We start from the raw sequence: 23191 nt of genomic DNA on the forward strand, positions 1-23191 counted from the left end.
ACATGAAGGTCATGGCAAAGAAATATCTTTGCTACAAACATTTCTCCACAAATATTTCTTCCAGGCTATTCCACTGTTTCTCCCAAAATTCTAATTACAAAATTCAAGTTTTACGGTGAGAAAGCATCTGTTCAAGTTCTACGATATAGCATGCAGATGCTGGACTCTAACCTGAAACATTCTGATGCTTTTTCAGAACTTTGGTATGTAGATACAGACATCTAAAGCTAATGAAGAAGATTCTTCAGTTGCTAAGATAAGAAAGTACCCATTCTATTGATTTTTAGAAGTATTATACCCTGGAGCATGATTTTTTTTGCTCTAGGCCAATAGAATTCATTATACGATGAGGAAAACTGGCCCAAGACCAGATTTCATTTGACCCGCAGACCACAATGATGAATATCTATGCTGAAGATGGAGCCATAAAATAATGCCCAGCTTAGAACTGTAATTAAAAATTAAAATACAGAAAGAAACTTTTTTTTTTTACCTGTGGCGGGGATGATAGTTTGGAAGCATAGTGCGCCCAATGTCCATAGTGTTTGCTCCCTCGCTAACCAGAATGCAGTCCTTTGGCAGAAGTTCCCTGACATGGTGGAATACTTGATAGTAATTCATTGGTAGATGCTTGTGTAGTGATAATGCCTTAATGGGGAAAGCAAAGCAAATAAAAGAGCTTTTGAAGAGCTACTGCTCCAACAGCTGCTGTAGTTGTAAGGACTGTGAAAAGATGACTGATATTGATTCATTAATGTAAAATAGACTTGAAGTACAGTCGTATCTTGGAAGTAGAATGAAATCCGTTCCGGGAGGACTTCCGGGTTAGCGCCATCGACTAATGGCGGATTCCCTCTGAGCTCCAGAGGGAATCGGCTCTGCAGGATCGGGTCTTGCCGCTGCGGCGACGCGGGGACCCATAAAAATCACAGGCGGTGAAGCCTGTGAACCTGGTGACTTGGCGGGCACCATTTGCGCCCCCCCGACCTGCGAAGGAGCCTTTTTAAAGGCTTCGGAACGGGGGACGGGGTGAGTGGCGCGGTGCGGTGCGGAGAGTCGACTGCTTCTCCTGCAGAGTGAAGCCGCATTGCCATGGTCGGAGAGCGCTGATTTCTTCTTTTGAACAATTGGACTCTAAAAGTAACAACCCGTGAGTACTACGGAAATTGGTACTGTAAAGAAAATTTTGCTTTTAAGAATTAGGCACGATCGGGGAAGGTGTAAAAAGGAAGTCTGCCTCCCCGTCTTGTAAACAAGTTAAAGCAAAGACCTGCTAACTAAGCTCGAGAGAACTTTTTCTTCTTTCCTTCTTTGGTAAAAGACTTTAATTTCACGATTTGGCAGTATAAGAAATTTTGCTGGAGGATAAAGAGCTAATTTTGGGAACCGAAGTGCCATCCTCCCGGACCCGGGAGTGTTCCGCGAGAGAGCCTGTCGATGAGGTACTAAAGAGTTTGACAGCTGTCAAAGTAGCTGTCAAAACGGAAAAAGAGAACTGCTGGTTATATATGTTACAATTTTTGTTATAATTTGTTGAAAACAAGGAAGAACTGATACAAACTAGCTGGATTTTTGGACTTGGATTGGAATGAACACTAAGAAACCAAAATCCCTCTAGATGGGGATTTGGGACATTACAAGAATGGCTGGAGAAGGGAGAATTCAGGCTGAATTGGACACAGTCTTTGTTCTCTTGGGAAAGTTGCAAGGCCAAATTGATGTTTTGGCTATAAATGTTACAACTCTGGACTCAACTGTAAACAATATCATTGAAACTGATAAGGAGTTGAATCTGGAAGTTTATTCAACTGAACAGAAAGAGAAACTTGACAACTTTGAGAATTTGGAGAAGGAGACATATGTTGTCCCTGAAGAGCTGCAGATGATGAAGGAGGACTTAAGGCCTGACATTATGGTAATGAAGGAAAATAAGAATTTGATGTGGAAAATCTGGCTTGAATTGGAGACTGAAGAAAGGAAAGATCTCCTTATGTGGAGATCCGAAGACCTAAGGATTATAAATTTGCTCAAGGTGGAGGTTGGAGCCTTGGGGACATTTGGACTTGAAAGGAGTAAGAAACAAGATTTGGGTTCCACCTTTAAGTATGGAGGACTGGTTGAAAGAAACATGGATCCTGAAGGGCCAGAGCTTCTCCGAGAGTTGGTGTTTAATTTTAAGGACTATCAAAAAAACCAGCAGAGAGGAATTGAGAGAGAATTAAGAGCCTCGGATGTGAGATCTCCAGGCTAAATAGTAGATTAAGACTGATGGACATTTGTTGGGGACTGGAACCGGGAAAGGGGGGGGGTGGGAATCCAAAGGGTACATAAGTATAATGTGTTTTGCTTTTATTTTTGTTTTTGTAATGTTTATGAAATTTGGGAAATTCGTGGAAGGGAATTTGGGTCGACTTTAGAAAGAATGTTTTAAAAATATGAATTGATGTATAAGTATTGATGTTTAAGTTTGGATGAGGTAAAATTGGTTTTTTTAAAAAAATGAACTAAATTAAAGGAAAATAAGGTTAGCAAAAATAAATTGAGGAAATGGATGAAAGAGTAAAAGTAAAATAATAACATGTTAATTTATTAGGTTAAGAATTATGGTTAAGGATTTGCTGAATCAATAATTGGAATTGGAATACAAAAAGGGGAGGTATGAGGAGGTCGGGAAAATATGTCAATGAAAGTAAATTTTGGTGAACTTAATGTGTTTTTAATTTTTATGTATCTTTTTTTCTGTTTTTTCGTATTTTTTTTCCTTTTTCTTTTTGACTTTTTATATTCTTACTGTATTAATTTTGAAAATTTTAATAAATATCTTAAAAAAAAAAAAAGAAATCCGTTCCGGAAGTCCATTCGACTTCCAAAACATTCAAATACCAAAGCGCGGCTTCTGATTGGCTGCAGAAAGCTCCTGCAGCCAATTGGAAGCCGCAGAAACCCCGTTGGATGTTTGGCTTTCAAAAATAGTTCTCAAACCAGAACAGTCTTGCGATGTTTGGGACCCAAAACATTTGGGAACTAAGCTGTTTGACTTCCAAGGTACGAATGTACTGAATTTTTTAATTTATTTTTTAATACAGGAGAACAGTGCACAAAGATCAACAGAACTGCAGTATTAATTTCATAAGAAGAACCCAAATATATTTTTACTGCTACAAATTGCTAGTAGTACCTTGGATGCTTCTTCGTTGCTCTTCATTTTTGCCCGTAGTTCTTTCCACCACTCTGCGCTAGAAGGATATTTCCAAGACATTTTGTTCAGCTGATCAAAAAGCTAAGAGAACAGCAAAACTGTTACCATAGAACAGCATCATGCTTTTTTGCCCCTTTGAATTGTTGTTGATATGCACCTTTAATAAAATATGCAAGCACACTGTAATTCAGATGTTGCTGTCTTATACCTTTGGGTATAGGGCAGTATAAAGGTAAAGGGACCCCTGACCGTTAGGTCCAGTTGTGGATGACTCTGGGGTTGCGGCGCTCATCTCGCTTTAATGGCCGAGGGAGCCAACGTTTGTCCACAGACAGTTTTTCCAGTTCATGTGGCCAGCATGACTAAGCCGCTTCTGGCGAACCACAGCAGCGCACGGAAACGCCGTTTACCTTCCCACCGCAGCGGTACCTATTTATCTACTTGCACTTTGACGTGCTTTCGAACTGCTAGGTTGGCAAGGTGGTATAGAAAGAAAAGAAAATAAACAAAATTCCCATCATCCCTGATCTTTGGCCATTCCGGCTGGGATTTACCGAGCCCAACCACAACTGGGGGGGGGCCACAAATTAGCCACCCCATCTCTACCCCGTTGATGAGGTATATATTAGAATCATAGAATCATAGAGTTGGAAGAGACCACAAGGGCCATCGAGTCCAACCCCCTGCCAAGCAGGAAACACCATCAGAGCACTCCTGACATATGGTTGTCAAGCCTCTGCTTAAAGACCTCCAAAGAAGGAGACTCCACCACACTCCTTGGCAGCAAATTCCACTGTCGAACAGCTCTTACTGTCAGGAAGTTCTTCCTAATGTTTAGGTGGAATCTTCTTTCCTGCAGTTTGGATCCATTGCTCCGTGTCCGCTTCTCTGGAGCAGCAGAAAACAACCTTTCTCCCTCCTCTATGTGACATCCTTTTATATATTTGAACATGGCTATCATATCACCCCTTAACCTCCTTTTCTCCAGGCTAAACATGCCCAGCTCCCTTAGCCGTTCCTCATAAGGCATCGTTTCCAGGCCTTTGACCATTTTGGTTGCCCTCCTCTGGACACGTTCCAGTTTGTCAGTGTCCTTCTTGAACTGTGGCGCCCAGAACTGGACACAGTACTCCAGGTGAGGTCTGACCAGAGCAGAATACAGTGGCACTATTACTTCCCTTGATCTAGATGCTATACTCCTATTGATGCAGCCCAGAATTGCATTGGCTTTTTTAGCTGCCGCGTCACACTGTTGGCTCATGTCAAGTTTGTGGTCAACCAAGACTCCTAGATCCTTTTCACATGTACTGCTCTCAAGCCAGGTGTCACCCATCTTGTATTTGTGCCTCTCATTTTTTTTGCCCAAGTGCAATACTTTACATTTTTCCCTGCTAAAATTCATCTTGTTTGTTTTGGCCCAGTTCTTCAATCTGTCAAGGTCGTTTTGAAGTGTGATCCTGTCCTCTGGGGTGTTAGCCACCCCTCCCAGTTTGGTGTCACCTGCAAATTTGATCAGGATGCCCTTGAGTCCATCATCCAAGTCGTTGATAAAGATGTTGAATAAGACCGGGCCCAAGACAGAACCCTGTGGCACCCCACTAGTCACTCTTCTCCAGGATGAAGAGGAACCATTGATGAGCACCCTTTGGGTTCGGTCAGTCAGCCAGTTACAAATCCACTGAGTGGTAGCAAAGTCAAGACCGCATTTTACCAGCTTCTTTACAAGAATATCATGGGGCACCTTGTCAAATGCCTTGCTGAAATCAAGGTAGGCTACATCCACTGCGTTCCCTTCATCTACCAGGCTTGTAATTCTGTCAAAAAACGAGGTCAGGTTAGTCTGACATGACTTATTTTTCAGAAATCCATGCTGACTATTGATCACAGCATTCCTTTCTAGGTGCTCACAGACTGTTTGCTTAATGATCTGCTCCAGAATCTTCCATCTTGATGGGGTATTAACATGCCTGGATAGCTCAGTTGGTCTATCGTGGTGCTGATAATACCAAGGTTGCAGGTTCGGTCCCCATATCAGACAACTGCATATTCCTGCATTGCAGAAGGTTGGTCCCTTCCAACTCCACAATTCTATGATTCTATGATGTGTGGGTATCGGCTCCTGCCCAATATATCAGCGTGAGGTTTGCCCCCAAGAAATTAACTGATAATGCACACTAGCCAAAAATGGCTCAAAATCAAGCTGTAAATTCCTAAATCCAACCAAACATAAAAAGGTATCTGTGTGTTCATGTGTTACCTGCTCTGTCACTGCTTTCACGTCACCCAGTAAGGCTGCAGTGGGTTTCACGTTATTCCCCAGCTCTTCTGCACAAATGTCTACCTGTCGAGTAAAAAAGACAACAACCTTGGATTACTGCAATGCGCTCTACGTGGGGCTACCTTTGAAGGTGACCCGGAAACTACAACTAATCCAGAAGGCGGCAGCTAGACTGGTGACTGGGAGCAGCCGCAGAGACCACATAACACGGTCTTGAAAGACCTACATTGGCTCCCAGTACGTTTCCGAGCACAATTCAAAGTGTTGGTGCTGACCTTTAAAGCCCTAAACGGCCTTGGTCCAGTATATCTGAAGGAGCGTCTCCACCCCCATCATTCAGCCCGGACGCTGAGGTCCAGCGCCGAGGGCCTTCTGGCGGTTCCCTCACTGCGAGAAGCCAAGTTACAGGGAACCAGGCAGAGGGCAGAGGGCCTTCTCAGTAGTGGCGCCTTCCCTGTGGAACACCCTCGCACCAGATGTCAAAGAGAACAACAACTACCAGGCTTTTAGAAGACATCTGAAGGCAGCCCTGTTTCGGGAAGCTTTTAATGTTTGATGTATTATAGTATTTTAATATTCTTTTGGAAACCGCCCAGAGTGGCTGGGGAAGCCCAGCCAGATGGGCGGGGTATAAATAATAAATTATTATTATTATTATTATTATTATTATTATTATTATTATTATTATTATTATATAACCTGAACATAGGTTTGATTACGGCGAACAGCAAAAAGAGTTACAAGGCAATGTTCACACTAACATTTCTCTCTTAGAATGTATCTCTTCACATTTCTTTTCAGCTCACAGCAAGGAACACGAACAGGTTGTTTGCACTCATTATTTCCCCTCAGAAGTTAACTTTCTGCTGCTATACCTTGCTTGGACCTGCTGTACTAAACCCAGCGTAATAAGAACCGTCACGCTGCGTGAGACAAACTGCCCCCAAGAGCAAAAAATGCAGAAGGCTCAAACCTGGCAGTAGAAAAAGGCAGGAAAAAGAAGAAACAGTTGCGCAAATGAAACTGGCTCCCGATGCATTTCAAGGAAACTCTACATCAAGGATAATACATTACTTCTTGATTTAATTACTTGAGAGGACTTTTCTTCTCCAGCTCAGCTAAGTGTATATGCTACCCTGAGCCTCACGGAGGATGTGATAAAAACGTAGTAACTAAAAATCCCACTAACCTAGTTGTAGAATAACCAGCCACCCTAGACTGTGCCATACCCTTGGCTGATTCTTTATTATGGCTCTGTTTGAATACCTGGATAATCTTTACATCCGACCGAAATCTTGGAGGAAGACCAAAGTGTAGAATCCAATTCAGTCTGGCACCCAGTAATATTATAACATCAGCCCCCTGCAATGCCCTAATAGTTAGAAACAAAGAAAAGAATTTGATGGTTATTATTTTTGTACACGTTAGAACTATGATTTAAAAAGACATTTGAAAAATCAGAAGTTCAAATTTTGATGTATTTTACCCTGGGAAAACAGTTTCCCACTCCCATGCACATTATCTGTAGGTTACACTCACTCGTTCAGGCTCCACCTCCTAGACTGCACTGCCATGGTACTGGGAGACACATGGTTGCTGCTTCACCAGCCACCAATTCTGCCAACCCAGATGCTGCGTCACAGCGAGATGTCCCTCTAACATTTCAGTCATTCAAATATTACTGAAGCATCGTAGAAACCAATTATAGAGGGTAAAAACATCAACCAGAATAAAGACAGGCACTTAACAGTTTGCTCACAGGAAACTGAAGGTAAATTCCAGTTACTCACTGGCACAGCAAATATTATGCACAAGATTTCAGACTGCACACACAGTCTTAAAAGCCTACCAAAATAAACCAAATTTGACACTAAGAGAAGCTGAATTTTGCACGCTGTATACATTGCAACCCCGCCCCCTCTTTTTTCTAGTTATAGAGAGGGTCAAGGAATGATGCGTGGCACTGAAGTCCCAAATGACTGGTGTGGCGATCACACAGGGTCCCCTGACGTTTGACGATCTATTGATCCCTGTGCCACCACTATGATCACTTCCCCGCCGCCACCAACCCGTTTCACTCAGGTACACACAGAGTCCAGACAGTTGTTAACATTAAATCAAATAAACAAGTTTGTTTTATAAGCCTCAACAAGGTTATGGTTTCAGATAATTTTTCTTGTCAGTTTCTTAATCTTAGTTTCTTTACGGACCTATACCTTCCTAATAACTTCTAATTGATTATCCCAACTGTCTATCTGAGTTACAGAGCCACCGGGAAATTTCCTCCCAACCTAATGGCAACTAATGGTCATGATTTCATAGCTTTGAGGACAGTGTACTGAACATACTAAACACCTTCCAATTCATACTTTAGACCAGGCTTCCTCAACCTCGGCCCTCCAGATGTTTTGAGACTACAGTTCCCATCATCCTTGACCACTGGTCCTGCTAGCTAGGGATCATGGGAGTTGTAGGCCAAAAACATCTGGAGGGCCGAGCACGAGGAAGCCTGCTTTAGACTATGCCTAAAATAACTCTTCATCTGCATGGATAAGTCCCATATTTGTAAGGCTGAAAGAAATTCAGAAGGGTTCCATTTGAATTTTCTTGGATTACTTTCCTTACACTCAGCTGTAAGCAGCAGCAATTGGTGTTTTATATTAAGGGATCATTTAAAGAGTGGAATCTTCAAGAAATATATGCTTTAGCTTACGGTGCTGGACAAGAGGAGATCATCTGATTCATATATTTACCTAGATCTGGCTGCAGCCACACAGTATGGATGGTTGTCAGGAACCACTCCCTTCCCCATTGGTGTAGGCAAAAATGGAAGCCCACATTGGTCCACCAACTTTCTGATGCTGTTTTCAGCATGTGCATAAGCAGCACCTGAGAAAGACACCCACCACCACAAGAGATTCCTTGACACTGTTAACATAGCTGCACCTGTCAGATGAAGAATCCCCCCCCCCACTCAACTGGCAAAGAATCAGAAGTCACTGAAGTCCCACATACTAACAAATCAATTAGTTTTAAAACTGGCAAAGGTAGCTGTAGCATTCCGGGTCGTACGTTCCTCACAGCCAATCCATTTTCAGTTGGCCAGTGATCAGTTTTAGCTGGGGAGGATTAGGTTAGCCATATGTACTAGTTGCAATAGCTGCACATTGCTATATATCTGAATGGGGAAGCGGGTGGCGCTGTGGGCTAAACCAGAGCCTCTTGGGCTTGCTTATCGGAAGGTCGGAGGTTTGAATCCCCATGATGGGGTGAGGTCCTGTTGCTCTGCCCTGTTGCTCCTGCCAACCTAACAGTTCGAAAGCACACCAGTGCAAGTAGATAAATAGGTACCACTGCGGCGGGAAGGTAAATGGCGTTTCCGTGCGCTCTGGCTTCTGTCACAGTGTTCCGTTGTGCCAGAAGAGGTTTAGTCATGCTGGCCACAAACGCCGGCTCCCTAGGCCTGAAAGCAAGATGAATGCTGCAACTGCCTTTGGCTGGACTTAGCCATCCAGGGGGTCCTTTACCTTTACAGTGGTGCCTCGCAAGACGAAAAGAATCCGTTCCACGATTCTCTTCGTCTAGCGGGTTTTTCGTCTTGCGAAGCAACCCTATTAGCGGCTTAGCGGATTAGCGCTATTAGCGGTTTAGTGGCTATTAAAGGCTTAGCTGCTAAAAGGCTATCAGCGGCTTAGCGGCTTAGAAAAAGGGGGGGGAGCGGGGAAAAAATCGCAAGACTAGCAAGACGTTTCGTCTTGCGAAGCAAGCCCATAGGGAAATTCGTCTTGCGAAGCAACTCAAAAATGGAAAACCCTTTCGTCTAGCGGGTTTTCCGTCTTGCGAGGCATTCGCCTTGCGGGGCACCACTGTACCTATATCTGAATACCAGCTGCTGGGGAATAAGAGCGCAGAGGGCTACTGTGCTTGTGCCCTGCTTGAGGGCTTCCCATAGGCATCTGACTGGTCAAGGATCTTTGGTGTGATTCAATAGGACTCTTCTTATGTCTCTTGCATAAACAAAGGGACATTGAATAGAGGCCGCTGTATTTTTCTCAAGGGGGTTCATTTCCAACATTCAAGAAGAATTTACTTTGTGATATAATCTAAACATGGCAACAGAAGGAAACTCCCCCCTCGCTGTACTTTACGACCAGCCGTAAGCTTGAAAGAGGATTACCTTTGCCAATAATTAGGAGTGGCTTTCTGGAATGTGCAATGAATGAAGCCGCCCTGGAAACAGCGGCCACTTCAGCCATGCTGATGGGAGGTGCTGAGCAGCACTCGATGTATCTGGAAGGCAGAATGAAAAGGCCACTGTTTTCAAAAAAGAAATAGGAAGACATAGAACTGTCTAGTTGGAAGGGACCACAAGAATTGCTAGTCCAACCCCCTGCAATGAAGGAGTCTTTTGCCAAACTCACAACCCTGAAACTAAGAGTCACTATAGTCACTTTTTAAACAGAAAAAACCAGAACTTAAAGATGAGTTTTGCTTTGTGTTTTACTTCAAATGTTCTACTGAGCAATATTGTTCTACCAACATACACAAATGGCTTCCAAAAGAAACTCAAGTATTTCATTATATGTTTGTTACAAACGCTTACCCTGTAATAAGTTTCTAGTAGTCCACAGCCAGCAATTTTGCAGCGCAGTCTATGGTTAATACAGATTGCACATTCTACCTCGCAACATGTGGGAAGCCACATGCAGAATGGCACCAGCAGGCACCAGCTACATTCCTTCCTAAGCCGATTTCTTTCAAACAGCTGGAACACAACATTTTCAACAAAGTAAGCGTTTTGTTGTTGTTTCAACTTCCCACTATTTCCTTTGCTTACTTCTGTCAAATACAGGCGAGGGTTATTTTCCCCTCACAATGATTCCTCAAGAAACAAGACTGTAAAAAGAGCTGCAAATGGTGGCTCTCTGTGTGAGAGAGACCCACTGCAGTCTCCTATGTCCCCCTCCCCCACCATAAAGGCCTTCACTGAAGTCAGGGAATGTTCCAGAAGAATCTTCAATGAAGCAGTCGGAAGGTGGCTGGGTGCAAAGAGGGATGGGGAATTTGTGGCCCTCCAACTCTCCTCAGCTGCAGCCAGAATGGCCAATGGTCATTCCCCATTTTGCGGAAGCCATGCCCAGGTGCCCTAAGCCTGACATCATACCTGCTGTCAGATGTGGGGTGGTTAAGGGCAGGAAACAAGCAAGACCTTAAGGTAGGCAAGGAGCAAGGCATACTCCCCACTGGCATGGTCCTTTAAACCTTCAAAATCAAAAGTTTAGAGAAGCTGGTCCATATTGCTTCTTTAAACCTCTGAAATGGGACGTTTATGGAACAGTGTGGGGTGGGAGATTCAGCAAGGCATGACACTACTTCCAACAGTCTGACACTGTGCTTTGAAGGCCTTCAAAGCTCAGCATCACCTGATGTCCCTGTGATGCTTGATGTCTAACAGGTGTGGGTAGGGAGATAACAATCAGGCCCACTTGCCAGAAAAGCTTCCTCACCCTAGATTTATCATATAGGACTCAAAACAACAGTTAATCTGTAGCATCTCCTATCAGCAATGTCTCACCATTTAAACGTTGGTTCACTGGCATATATGCTTGAGTCTCTTCCAGATCTGAAGACTCTTCCTAATAATGGTGAGCTCAGTTCTTCCAGGTCTTATTCTAGATCAGCCTTCTCAACCTGGTGCCTTCCATGTTTTGGATGGTCTCAGGTAGCACAGGTGGGACTTGTAGACAAAAACGGCTGGAAGGCACCAGACTAAGGGTGATCAATATGGGAGTTTCCCTAAAAGGCGTATGCTAAGTAGCTATTTCAGGAAAGTAAACTGGAATCCGCTGGATTGGACACATCCCAGCTGATCAGGAAGCTACTGCCTGATCTCATCCAGATCTCTTCAGTGTCTTTTACTATGAGGAATTTCTTGTGTTTGTTCAATATGTAGAGATTAAGCTTTCCCTTAGCAATACACTCCTGCAGGGATCTCAAACACAGGAAAAATGACAATCTAGCACACACACACCCTTTTTTAAAAAAAGGAAACAAGCACTCATCTTAATAATAAAGGACTCACTTGACAGAACTCTTCTTCACCTGCATATTTACAAAGTCTCCTGGTATGTCAATGTAACAGGCACCTGGGCGACCGTAGATGCTATTTCTGACAGCCTAGATTGATGAGACAGAGAAATGCATTCCAAATTTGCAGGCAATGGCTAAACCTATTATCCAGCTTGGAGAACAAGAAAGCAGCTGGATTCAGCTTGCAGCCATCTGTAGCCACTGTTATATCTGGAGTAACCAAGTCAAAATCTCCTGCTGACTGCCTATTTTAAGTAACATGACCCCCATGTAAATGCCCCGGAGCTGTTCTTCAGTTTCTCTGGATTCTTTTTGTTCCAGCGCATGCCATAGGCTGAGCCAACACTCCTTGAAACACCTATTGATTAAAGGCTCAAACGGTGGCTCAAACAATCGTGGCAGTTGTAGCAGGGAACTTTACAGAACTGTTTCCTGGAAAGTTTAGAGAATAAATGTGTCAGCCACAAAAATAAACCTGCAAGGCTACTCCTTGAGGGAGTAACTGGAAGGATTAGAGTGTTGTTAAGCACTCTGTGTGTGTTTTATATAGGATATATATTTTGGGAGAATAATGCTGTGCTCACAAAAATTGTTTTTCTAAGAGCAGATGGAGTATTATTTACACTTTTAGGCTGCAGTCCTATAAAACATGCTTGCCTTTGAGCAAGTGCCATTAAACTCAGTGAGGTTTACGTCTGAGTAGACATGCAGAGGGCTGCACTGCCCACTACATATACAAAACAGCACATGTAAAGTATTAACATCTTCAAAAGCATTGGATGTTTTCTACATTTCTAGGATGATCCTACAACTTACTGTTCAAGATGTACCAGTGAGAGGTGTGCCAACTCTATCAAGATGTCACCTACAATCTACTATAATGCACTGCCCCTGTAATACAGTGGTACCTCTGGTTAAGTACTTAATTCGTTCCGGAGGTCCGTTCTTAACCTGAAACTGTTCTTAACCTGAAGCACCACTTTAGCTAATGGGGCCTCCTGCTGCTGCCGCGCCACTGGAGCACAATTTCTGTTCTCATCCTGAGGTAAAGTATCCTGAGGTACCACTGTATTCTACTGCAGGTTGCCTGGCCTGCAGAGCTGAATGCTGAGGAGCAAGGATCAATGCTTTTCAACTGCTTCATACCTTCTCAATCACAGCAGGAATACCTTCAAGACTGCTGGGCCTGGCGGAAAATTTGCTGTACAGCCGACAAGCTTCAACCTAGATTCAAGCAAACACATACGCTAAAGCCAACTTTTACCTGTTTCTCATTTTCTCACAGCGTGAGTTTTATTGAAAGGAAGTAGCTCGGCTGGACCCAACCAAAGGTTTGCTCAACATCCTGTTTCCCGGTGTCCAAAGGGAAAGCCCACAAGTGGGGAATGACGGGAGTGGGCCTCACTGGCTATTGCTCTGCAGGAGCTGGAATTCAGTGCCATGCAGCCTCTAAAATTAGGCATCACAGCTGATGCCAGACAACACTATGTTAACATGCAATATTCAGTAAAAGAAAGATTCTACAAAAAACCACAACAGCCTTTAAATCCAACCAATTGGTGCTTTCTGCAAGAGAGGGCATGCGACAGATACCATCCTATCAGGACGTCCATTCTGCAAAATGTCAGAATCGGGCCTTCGGTGCTGCAGCATCTAACCTTTGGAACTCCCTTCCACTATATATCAGATAGGTGCCTTTTCTATTGTCTTTTTTGGCACCTGTTGAAGACTTTCCTCTTCCAACAAGCCTTCTAAGTGGAGATCTTTATCCCAGCTGGCATCTGTATTGGATCTGAAGAGATTTTATATATGTGTTGCGATGGTAGTTGTTTTAAATTGGTTTTGTATATGCAACAGTTTTATACATGTTGATGCTGTATTGTAAATTGTTTTGGGATGCCTCAAGGAAAATGATTCATAAATTAAACAGCAACAATGAATAACAAAATATTTTATAAAATAAATAAACTCAATCATTAATTTCATATATATTTATTTTATTTTCTAACATTTATATACCACTTGGTTGTAAAACAACTCAAGGCAGTTTCAAAAAGAATGAACCAATAAAATTGTTAGTAAAATCCAGTGAAACATTCAGAAAATTAAAACCACGATTTAAATTAAAAACATACCAGCATTCTAGATATCTGGGTAGGCATGCCTAAACAAAAATGGTTTCAGCAGGTGCCAAAAACAGTACAGTGAAGTTGCCTACCTGATATCACACTTAAAGATCAATTTCTTACATATGTGGAATGGGTATTATGTGGCATTTGGAGCAGTGCCAGTTCCACAGATCGAATACCCTAAACCATTTCATGCAACACCTTTATGGAGGAAAAAGTGACCAAGCTGTGTACCTGCGGAAATTCTTGGAAAGCTCCCATCGTTTCTTGATTTCTGTCTGAGGAACCTCCAATAACAATCAAAGGCCTGTGGAGAGGGGGGGAAAACATTTCTTGGAACCAGGGGTCATGAATTATCAAGATTCCGACACAGTTTCACCTTGATCCTGCAAAATGGCAGCATGGCATAAACCCCAGCATCTGGTACCCAGGAGTCCATGGTGATTGGGCCCAGGAATCTTCTAAGAAATTGTAAGCATGCTCAGCTTTGACAGACTCACCAGCTGCTGGGGGAGTCAGAGGAAAGGGGAGATAGAAGGCTGAATCTAGTCCTGCCTTCCAACACAGGTAATTGGCACTTCCAAGATGATGACTCCAATTAATGCTGCTGTGCGGGAGGATCTTTTGAATTAGGACCATCACCATTTTGGGCCCAATCTCACTATCTTACTTATGATTTGGCCTTGCAAGCTTTCATCACTTCAAAACAAGATTCATACAGGACTCAAGTTAACATATCACCAGTTTGCCTAATATTACAGACGGCAGGTTTTTTTTGAGAGGGAAACACACACAGAGAAAGGTTGAATTGGTTCTGCAAAAAGATTAAGAGATTTTTGCCTCCTCTTTTATGACTGAATAAACAAGATGCCTCTTACCCTACCTGATAATATGATAGTTACCAAGTGATAATGTTATCATGTGCTACAGACACTGCACTTAAAGGATAAGATGCTGCTATAAACAACATCTTTAAACCAAGTTATGGTGTGATTATATTGGTCACACAGCCGACATGATTCAGCTGATGGATTTCCTAAAGTATCAAGCTCTTTTCCTGTATGATAATGAACTTGGCTGCTGTAAAAAAGATCTGAAATCTATGGACGAGTCACCATATGTATTTTGTATGCTGTCCTAGTGCAATGCCCTACCTGCTTAAAACGGCACACACAGAGAGAGTAAAGAAGCAGAAGAAAAATGACATTTTATCTGGCTTTCATGACACGATTTGTATTGTAACTTCAGATTAATTAGAAATTGGACTAACGGTCAATCAAAACCCCCCCAAAAAACATAGGTTCATTACCAGCAATTCATGTTTGCATTTGCCATTCCACCTAGAGCATGTATGAGGCCAGGACCAGAAACTACAAGGCACACGCCAGGCCTAGAAACAAAGGGAAAAAACCAAAGAAGGTATATAAGAATGAATGGAATGAACACACAGATTTAGCAGGCAGGGGAGCAAATTACTCTAAATGCATCATGAGGAAACACTGTCATAGGACATCATGCTGAAGAATCAATTTGGAAGGACAGAGGCAGGCTACAAATTTTAATCAACAAACCATACAGGAAAGTCAGAGAGGCTCTGGGGAAGTATGCGCATATGAGTAAGAGAGGAGGGGTGTGACTCCTTTCTGTGAAAGTATCTCCTTAGTATTGGCCACAACCCCAAAAATTCTCATGGAAGCTGATGTGCAAGTGCATATTCTTTTTGTAGAATGGAAAACTTCAGGACTTCAGCAACCATTTCCTTTTCATCCTTTTTGTTTACGTTTGTTTAGGTTACATTTTCTAAAAGTGGCCTTTTATTTACGAATGGAGAGAAACCCTTGCTGCACATATACAGAGGTTTGCAGTAGAGAAAACATTGTAAAGTGGCAAGTACATAGAGGATTACAGATAGCAAAACACTGGTGTACAAACAGTGAAAGCTTGTAACTCTGGAAGGCAACTACAAAGTCCTAGAAATCAATTCCTGATGATGATGATGATGATGATGATGATGATGATAGAACCAGGATTGTTTTTGCCTTTCAAACAATTGTTGACTCTGAAGACCAACACAAGGAAGCACCTTACCTGCCTGTCAGATACCCAACTGCAGAGGCAGCATAGGCAGCCTATTGAAAAATAAAACAAATATTTATCAGAAAGCTGGTGAATGGGATTTTGGTAGTTATAACAAAAAGTCACCCTTAAACACCCCCAACTAGTAAGCTGAGAGGACTTCCTACGGATGTTCAATTGAAGTAAATGGACTATGCTCAGCACACAAAGATGTCCACATGTGAACTAGAATTGACACAGCTTCTGAACTCAGATTTTCATAGCTACAATAGAAAGGTTCTTTTAAGACTATTTCAGCTGGGGAGGTGGAACCTACGGGCAGAAGGGAATGCCTTCGCACTCCCATGTGCACCATGTAAATGACCCATATCCTTTACAAAAACAGAAATTTGTCCAGTCAAGGGGATCACCCAACATTTTGCATAGCGGAAACATTTCCTCTAAAAGCAGATCTTCCAGGTGCTACTGCTTGTACTAGCATTGCATAAACAAGTGTTATGCAAGCACACAGATGGAAATCTCTGCACGTTTTTTCAACCAGTATTATGGAAAGTCACTTTGGACTACTTCTATGACTATTTTTTCCCATATGCCAGCAGGTGGCATCCAAGAGAAACAGTAGGGAAATTAAACAAGGCGGCGGGGAGGGGGAACGGTAGAAATTGCTCCATCAGCACTGCAGAAACAAAACTGCACTACTTGGATTTGAGTGGGCAGCTATTTCAGTCTAGAAACTATTACACGAGAATGTTACAATCGACCTTATTCTTCAAAAATATTAAAGTAGGTGCAACAAATGAATTCAGTTTGGGGCTACTTTTTTTATAACCAAACACTCAATAATTCCTGTTTTGCTTTCCAGCTGTTCTGTGAGTAGTTGAAACTGCACAACTAAAGTTGATACATCTCAGATTGGGACACAACTCAGAGGAATAAAATTTAGGTTAAAAGAAAATTGAGGTCATTTTTTGAGGTCTTGTCAGTGAAATGGGTGGCCTTTTCTCAGTGGTGGCGTCCCGACTGTGTAACACTATTCCCAGGGAGGCTTGCCTTGTGCTCTTTTTATAGTAACTTCACCCCCAAGTAAAGACACTATCATGCTCCCGGGCCCCTTGAAAACCTGACTTCTGAACCACTGTTTCTCTCTCTCTGCTGGAAGTTTTTTATACCACATTTTAAAACTGTAGTCTACTATTTTATGCTGTAAGCCATCCAGTAAAAAGTGCTACCAGAAGGATTTATAGAAATAAAATAAGTAAGGATGTAAATAAAATAAAAAGGTGTGAAATGGTTGCAAACACACACTTTCTCTCTCACTCATCACTTTTTCTGTTTCAGTGTTCACATAAGAAACATCAAGAATGCAGTTAAATCATTGGAATTGGTAAGTTATTATGACAACAAAGATTTGCCAGAGCAGTTCCCCCATTTATATATGGTTACATTCATGCAAGCATGTCAAACTTATTTACTACTGATAATGAAACTGCCACACTGAATTAATGGGAAACATTGCACTGAAGACAGACTGACATAATTTTCCAAAGCATGTTAAGGGTTGTTCCTGTCCACTATTACTATGCCATCTGTTTCATCACAATAATAAAAAGAGCAGGCAGCTTCCATCTACCCCAACAGAAAAATATTGGTTTTAAAGTATCATTTGTCATTGGCCTGGTTTGCACCTCCTATTAAACCATAGTTAGTGCTTACTATGGTTTGACACAAATCAACAAGAGTGACACTGAAGGCTGCTCTAAGTTCCCACATCATTCCTCCTCAGCTGTACCAGGAGCGACAAGCCACAAGTGTTGGCTTGTTATATCATCTGGACCTAGACTCACGGTTTTTGCCAAACAAACCCCGAGTGAAAGCCAAGGTTTATTCTTGGTTTACTGCTTTGTTGGGGGATGGGGGGAACCACAAGTCTGGGTTCAAAAAGCATCGCAAGCCTAGGCCTGTGGTTTGTCACTTCCAGAGCAGTGCAGCCAGGAGTGGGGAAGCTGCACAGGGGAAATTTTTAGATTGTGCAACAGCATGGTGCTCATTCACATTAAGCCATAGTTAAACATGAAAAGCATGGCTTTTTATTGTTATTTATACAACTTGTATACATACAATACATTGTCCATCACTTATCTCTTTCCTTAAGACTCCCCTCTCTCCATGCTAACATTGATCTTCTGCATATTCTGATAATCCACCCATTTTTGTCTCTAATCTTCCTTTATTTAGTATTATCTGCTGCTCATATGTTAACTCCTACTTGCAGCTTAAATTGAGTATAGTAGCCTCTAAGATGTTCTCCAAAACGCTTCCACTCTTCTCTTAGCTGCATCTCGTCTTTATTTCTTATTTTCGTGGTTATGGTTGCTAATTCTATCAGTATATTCTGCCAGATTTCTTTCGTGGGTACCTCTTTTTCTTTTCACTTTTTCGCATAGACTGTTCTAGCTGCTGCAGTCACGTATAAAAAGGAGGTTAAATGCCTTCTTCGATTATAAGCATGGCTTTATGTGAACTGCAAACACACCCCTGTTCCTCACCTTAGCAGCCTAGAATTTCACCTCAGTGGCCTAGAATTTCTTTTACATCAGGCTCTGGCAGGTGCATAGCTGTCTACTTTTCCCTTTTCTTGTGAGGAATCCTATTCGGAATAAGGGAATTTCCCTTAAAAAAAGGGAAAAGTTGACAGCTATGGGCAGGTGGGGTGGGGAGCAAATTTAGCAGAATCGTGAGGTGTGCAACTTCTCCTGAGCTAGATGTGTCATATTCCAAAACAAGAATCTATGCACTGTGCAAAACTAATAATATCACCAATTTATATTTCCAGTTACAGATAGGTAGCCGTGTTGGTCTGCCATAGTCAAAACAAAAAAAAAATTTCCTCATATGTATCTGAAGAAGTGTGCATGCACACGAAAGCTCATACCAAGAACTAACTTAGTTGGTCTTTAAGGTGCTACTGGAAGGAAATTTTTTTTTTGTTTTGACCAATTTATATGAGAGCCTATGGCATTGCAAAGTATATTCAAGCAGTTTGTTTGATAATTTGGGGAAAGGGGTCAATCTTCCCCACAACAGTTATCTAGAATAGATGTAAATATATTCTACATATAGAAAGGCCTCAATCCCTACCCCAAAATATATGCACATATGTGAGCAGGGATGAGCAGGGATGGTTAAATAACCAATAATAGGTAAGTCCAGAAAGCATAGGAATGAATAGTCAACATGGCGCTTAGCGTAGGAGTAGAATATTGAGGTAGCAATTTAGATTCAACATGGTGGGTGAGAATGCAGTTTTTACATAATACCTTTGATGAACATAAGAGGGGAGAAAATGATTACTACTCAGAAACCAGAAGGCAATTTAATGTGACATGTGTTTCCCTTCTCCTTCTGAAAAAAAAACATGGCAACGTACAAATGTTTAAAGATATACGGAGTGGGCGTTTCATTAGCAAGGCTCTTTGTACCTCACAAGCAGGGTGCCATGGCAACGACACATTGTCAAAGAAACTGACAAGCTAAAGTGACGCACAAAACTTTGCAGGTAGAGTGAATGGCACTTTCCCTTGCAATTAGGCAATCTTGTCAGCACTGCCTCTGGTTACGCAATTTTTAAACTTATGCTGCTGTAACTCAATGAAATTCACATACAGTATCTTGCCATGTGCCACCACCAGGAAGAATTATGGAAAGCTTCAGCCACAGCCCCCTCAAAAAACAAACTATACCTCTTGCTACTCTGCCCTCTGATAATAACCAAGTTGTCAGTTTGGGTTCTTCAAATGTTAAAACCTTTATTAATATGGGACAGTTCTCAAAACCATTTACAGGTAAATTACCACATTTTCCCATGTATAAGACATCCCCATGTATAAGACAACCCCTATTTTTGGGGACTCCAAATTAAGAAAACACCCCTCAGCACTACCCGCGTATAAGACGAGCCCAAATTTTAAACCTAATTTTTTGGTAAAAGAAACCCTAGTCTTATACATGGAAAAATACGGTAATTTCTCTCTCTCTGTATACGTGCATGTGTGTACATATTATATACCACACTTATATTTTTTTGTAATCGAGAATATTTGTAGCACAAAGGCAATTCATTGCATTTTGGAAACAGAGGTGGTGTGCCATGAGATCAGAGTTCAGAGGGGTCAGAAAATCTGTGGTCACATCATACTTCTCAGAGTATACCCCACCAGAGACGTTACATTCATACTCATTTTTTGGGGGGACTATTAGGGTCAAATGACAGTATTTTTCCCTTGGGGGGAAGCAACTAAGATGCAATATTTTGCTGTGGGGTAGGATGCAAGACAAGGAAAATGTTAAGAAGCCCTCTGTCCCACCCTATGCTGGGTTTCCTGTAACAGATTGCAGCTTCTACAACCACATATAAAAAACATTGCTGAAAGACTATACGTGCCTGAGTACTGTGCATCATTCTCATTTTCAGATTATGTATAGGCTCAGATTGAGGCCTGGCTAACAAACAAGGCTACTGAAAATACTTACAGCTTGTTCATTGCGCATTCCAATATATTTAATTCCACTTGCTTGAGCAGCAACTGCTACTTCGATCACTGGAACACCAACAATGCCAAACATATATTCGATGTTCTGAAATAAATAGCATTTTTTAAAAAATAAGCTGACTCCCCAAAATATTTATCTTCTATTATCTAACTAGGCTTTTTGTTCGTTTAAGGTCAAGATTTCTAGGAGAAAGTTAGAACTGCAACTAAATACTTGCAGCTTCAACCCAAGCTAGGATTTTAGTAATGCCATGCATAGACCACTGCAGCTGGTATACCTGTATTGATGATACTATATACCCAAGGTTCTATTAGTGCAACAGTCAATAAATGCTTATAAAGAATACTTATTTTTCACAAAAATACATTTAAACAGACATTTCCATGTATCTAAAAATAAGGAATTGTAACAAACATGTGATCATCATTTGGAAGAAACAATTACCGTATTTCCCCATCTATAAGACGCCCCCATGTATTTTTGGGGACTCTGATTTAAGAAAATGGGGGAGGGAGATACTATCCGTGTATAAAACGAGCCCAGATTTTGAACATTATTGTAGAGTAAAAAAAATAGTCTTATACACGGAAAAGTACGGTACTTTAATAAAATGTATATTCATGAACATTCTGGGTAGTTCACACATTTTTTTACTACAAACACAGTCCCAGATATGCAAGAATGGGGACAAATAAGGTTTGTGAATGAGGAACATGTAAACAACAACAACTGTGTTCCCATGTGGTTGCCCGGATAAAGAGACATCATGATCAGTATAATTGTTACTGCTATCCTAGGATATGATGGCTGATTAACACATTATGTGTGTGTGTCTACACTAGGCGTAGCCAGTGTGGTGCCCTCCAGCTGTTGTTGGACTTCCATCAGCAACAGTCAGCATGAGCAGTGGTCAAGAATGATGGGAGTTGGCCCAACATCTGGAATGCACCATGTTAGCTACTCCTGGTGTATGAATGCATGACCAAGGAGAGCTGAGAAGAAGAAGAGGAGGAGGAGGAGGAGGAGTTTGGATTTGATATCCCGCTTTATCACTACCCGAAGGAGTCTCAAAGCGGCTAACATTCTCCTTTCCCTTCCTCCCCCCCAACAAACACTCTGTGAGGTGAGTGGGGCTGAGAGACTTCAGAGAAGTGTGACTAGCCCAAGGTCACCCAGCAGCTGCATGTGGAGGAGCGGGGAATCGAACCCGGTTCCCCAGATTACAAGACTACCGCTCTTAACCACTACACCACTTGAGCAGCTAATACAGGGATCGGCAAACTACGGACCCTGGGCAGGATCAGGCCCACCTGGGTGGGATCAGGCCCACCTGGGTCTTAAATCAGGCCCGTGCCAGGAAGCCAGAACCCGCCGCAAAGCCGAGACTCCCAGCGATGGGGACGGGAGGAAGAGGCCAAGCGGCAGTGGCTCTGCCACTCAAACGCCACACCTGGTTTACCTCAGCGGCGTTTGATTGACAGAGGTAGAGCCGCCACCGCTTGGCCTCTTCCTCCCGTCGCTGCTCGGCCTCTTCTTCCCGTCGCTGTCACTGCCCTGGTGCTCCTGTGGGCCAGAGAGCAGAGTGGATGAGCTCGTTCTGCCTATACATGAGAAGCAGAAGCAGCAGCGGTGGTGGCAGGTCTGAGGGTGAGTGGAGCAGCCCACTGCTAAAAAAAATTGCCAACCCCTGAACTAATACATGCAACCACCCAGTTTCCTACGGAAACAGCACAAACAGCTTTCCAGATGTTGTATGAAGTAGATTATTCTCATCTTCAGTAAAACAGTACGTGGGGTTGCCAGAAATTTAGGCAACATAGCTGATGATCAGCATACGGATGTTATTTATACAAAAGAAATGCTCTTCTGAGTGATCACACAGTGAATCTTGGTTTGGAATCCTTGCGTGGACAAAAAAGTAGGTTTAGCCATTATGGTTTATGAGGAAATTGTGAAAGGACCCAAGGCTTCTCAAAGCTTGCTTGTGTAGGCCCAAGCCACAATTTGGTATTCTTCCTGAATGCAGCTGTTATGTATGATATGCCAATATATACTAAACTTGTACATAATATTGGTGTTTACTGCCAGTATGTACCTTTCTGGCTTGTACAATGTCATCCAGGTGATCTGGGCCACCAAAAGGAAGACAAGGCCATATGAAGGAAGCCAAGTCAGCTAAAGCACAGTTCGCTGAAAGCAGTTACACATGCATGCCCAGGTTGCTGATAATGTGATACTTTCAAAGGACAATAAACTCTGAGCTAAGGGAACTTATTCTGCTGAAGCGATTGCATATAATGATTAACTTATTAAGCAATGGACTTTCCACCAATGGGCATAAAAGGGAAGCCTCGTTAGCAAAAATGTCGTTTTCTTTTTTGAAGCATTATCTGGAAAATCATTTATAATTTGATTTTACTCAAGCTTTAGTTAATGGTTGATCACTGGGTCCTTGATGCTGTGGGAACGTTATTGCACAAATTGTTATAGCTAGGAAGTGGAAGGGACAAGCGGGATATAAAATGGAAGAATGGTATAAAGGGGTGCGAGATATAGCTATTAATGATAAATTATCATGCCATTAAGGTAAGATGAGAAATATGCAAGAGAAATTATTCTTAAGGCAGGCTTCCTCAACCTCAGCCCTCCAGATGTTTTTTGGCCTACAACTCCCATGATCCCTAGCTAGCAGGACCAGTGGTCAGGGATGATGGGAATTGTAGTCTCAAAACATCTGGAGGGCAGAGGTTGAGGAAGCCTGTTCTAAGGAGATACGGAGGGTGTTTGTAGAATTTGTACAGTTAAAATGGAAAGGGGTCAACCATTGCAAGAGGTGCTGAAATTTTGGGAGGTTGGATAGTTACAATG

General features: G+C 42.2%; 1 protein-coding gene across 4 annotated transcripts in view; it reads right to left on the reverse strand.

Moving 5' to 3' along the window:
• The window catches only part of HACL1 (2-hydroxyacyl-CoA lyase 1), a 32157-nt gene that overhangs the window by 7610 nt on the left and 1356 nt on the right, over positions 1–23191 (reverse strand). For 2 of the 4 annotated variants that reach the window (XM_053359555.1, XM_053359558.1), the window contains exons 2-13: positions 20303–20407; positions 15785–15825; positions 15006–15086; positions 13931–14003; positions 12714–12791; positions 11560–11654; positions 9655–9767; positions 8231–8366; positions 6744–6849; positions 5457–5540; positions 3179–3280; positions 494–648 (exon numbers count right to left, since the gene is read on the reverse strand). In XM_053359555.1, coding sequence (XP_053215530.1) covers positions 494–648; positions 3179–3280; positions 5457–5540; positions 6744–6849; positions 8231–8366; positions 9655–9767; positions 11560–11654; positions 12714–12791; positions 13931–14003; positions 15006–15086; positions 15785–15825; positions 20303–20407 — 1169 coding nt within the window. Of the gene's footprint in view, positions 1–493; positions 649–3178; positions 3281–5456; positions 5541–6743; positions 6850–8230; positions 8367–9654; positions 9768–11559; positions 11655–12713; positions 12792–13930; positions 14004–15005; positions 15087–15784; positions 15826–20302; positions 20408–23191 lie in introns of those variants that run through there. The other 2 variants (XM_053359556.1, XM_053359554.1) reach the window with 2 other exon arrangements.

The sequence above is a fragment of the Podarcis raffonei genome, chromosome 12, assembly GCF_027172205.1.
Source record: "Podarcis raffonei isolate rPodRaf1 chromosome 12, rPodRaf1.pri, whole genome shotgun sequence".
In the NCBI taxonomy this organism is placed as follows: domain Eukaryota; kingdom Metazoa; phylum Chordata; class Lepidosauria; order Squamata; family Lacertidae; genus Podarcis; species Podarcis raffonei.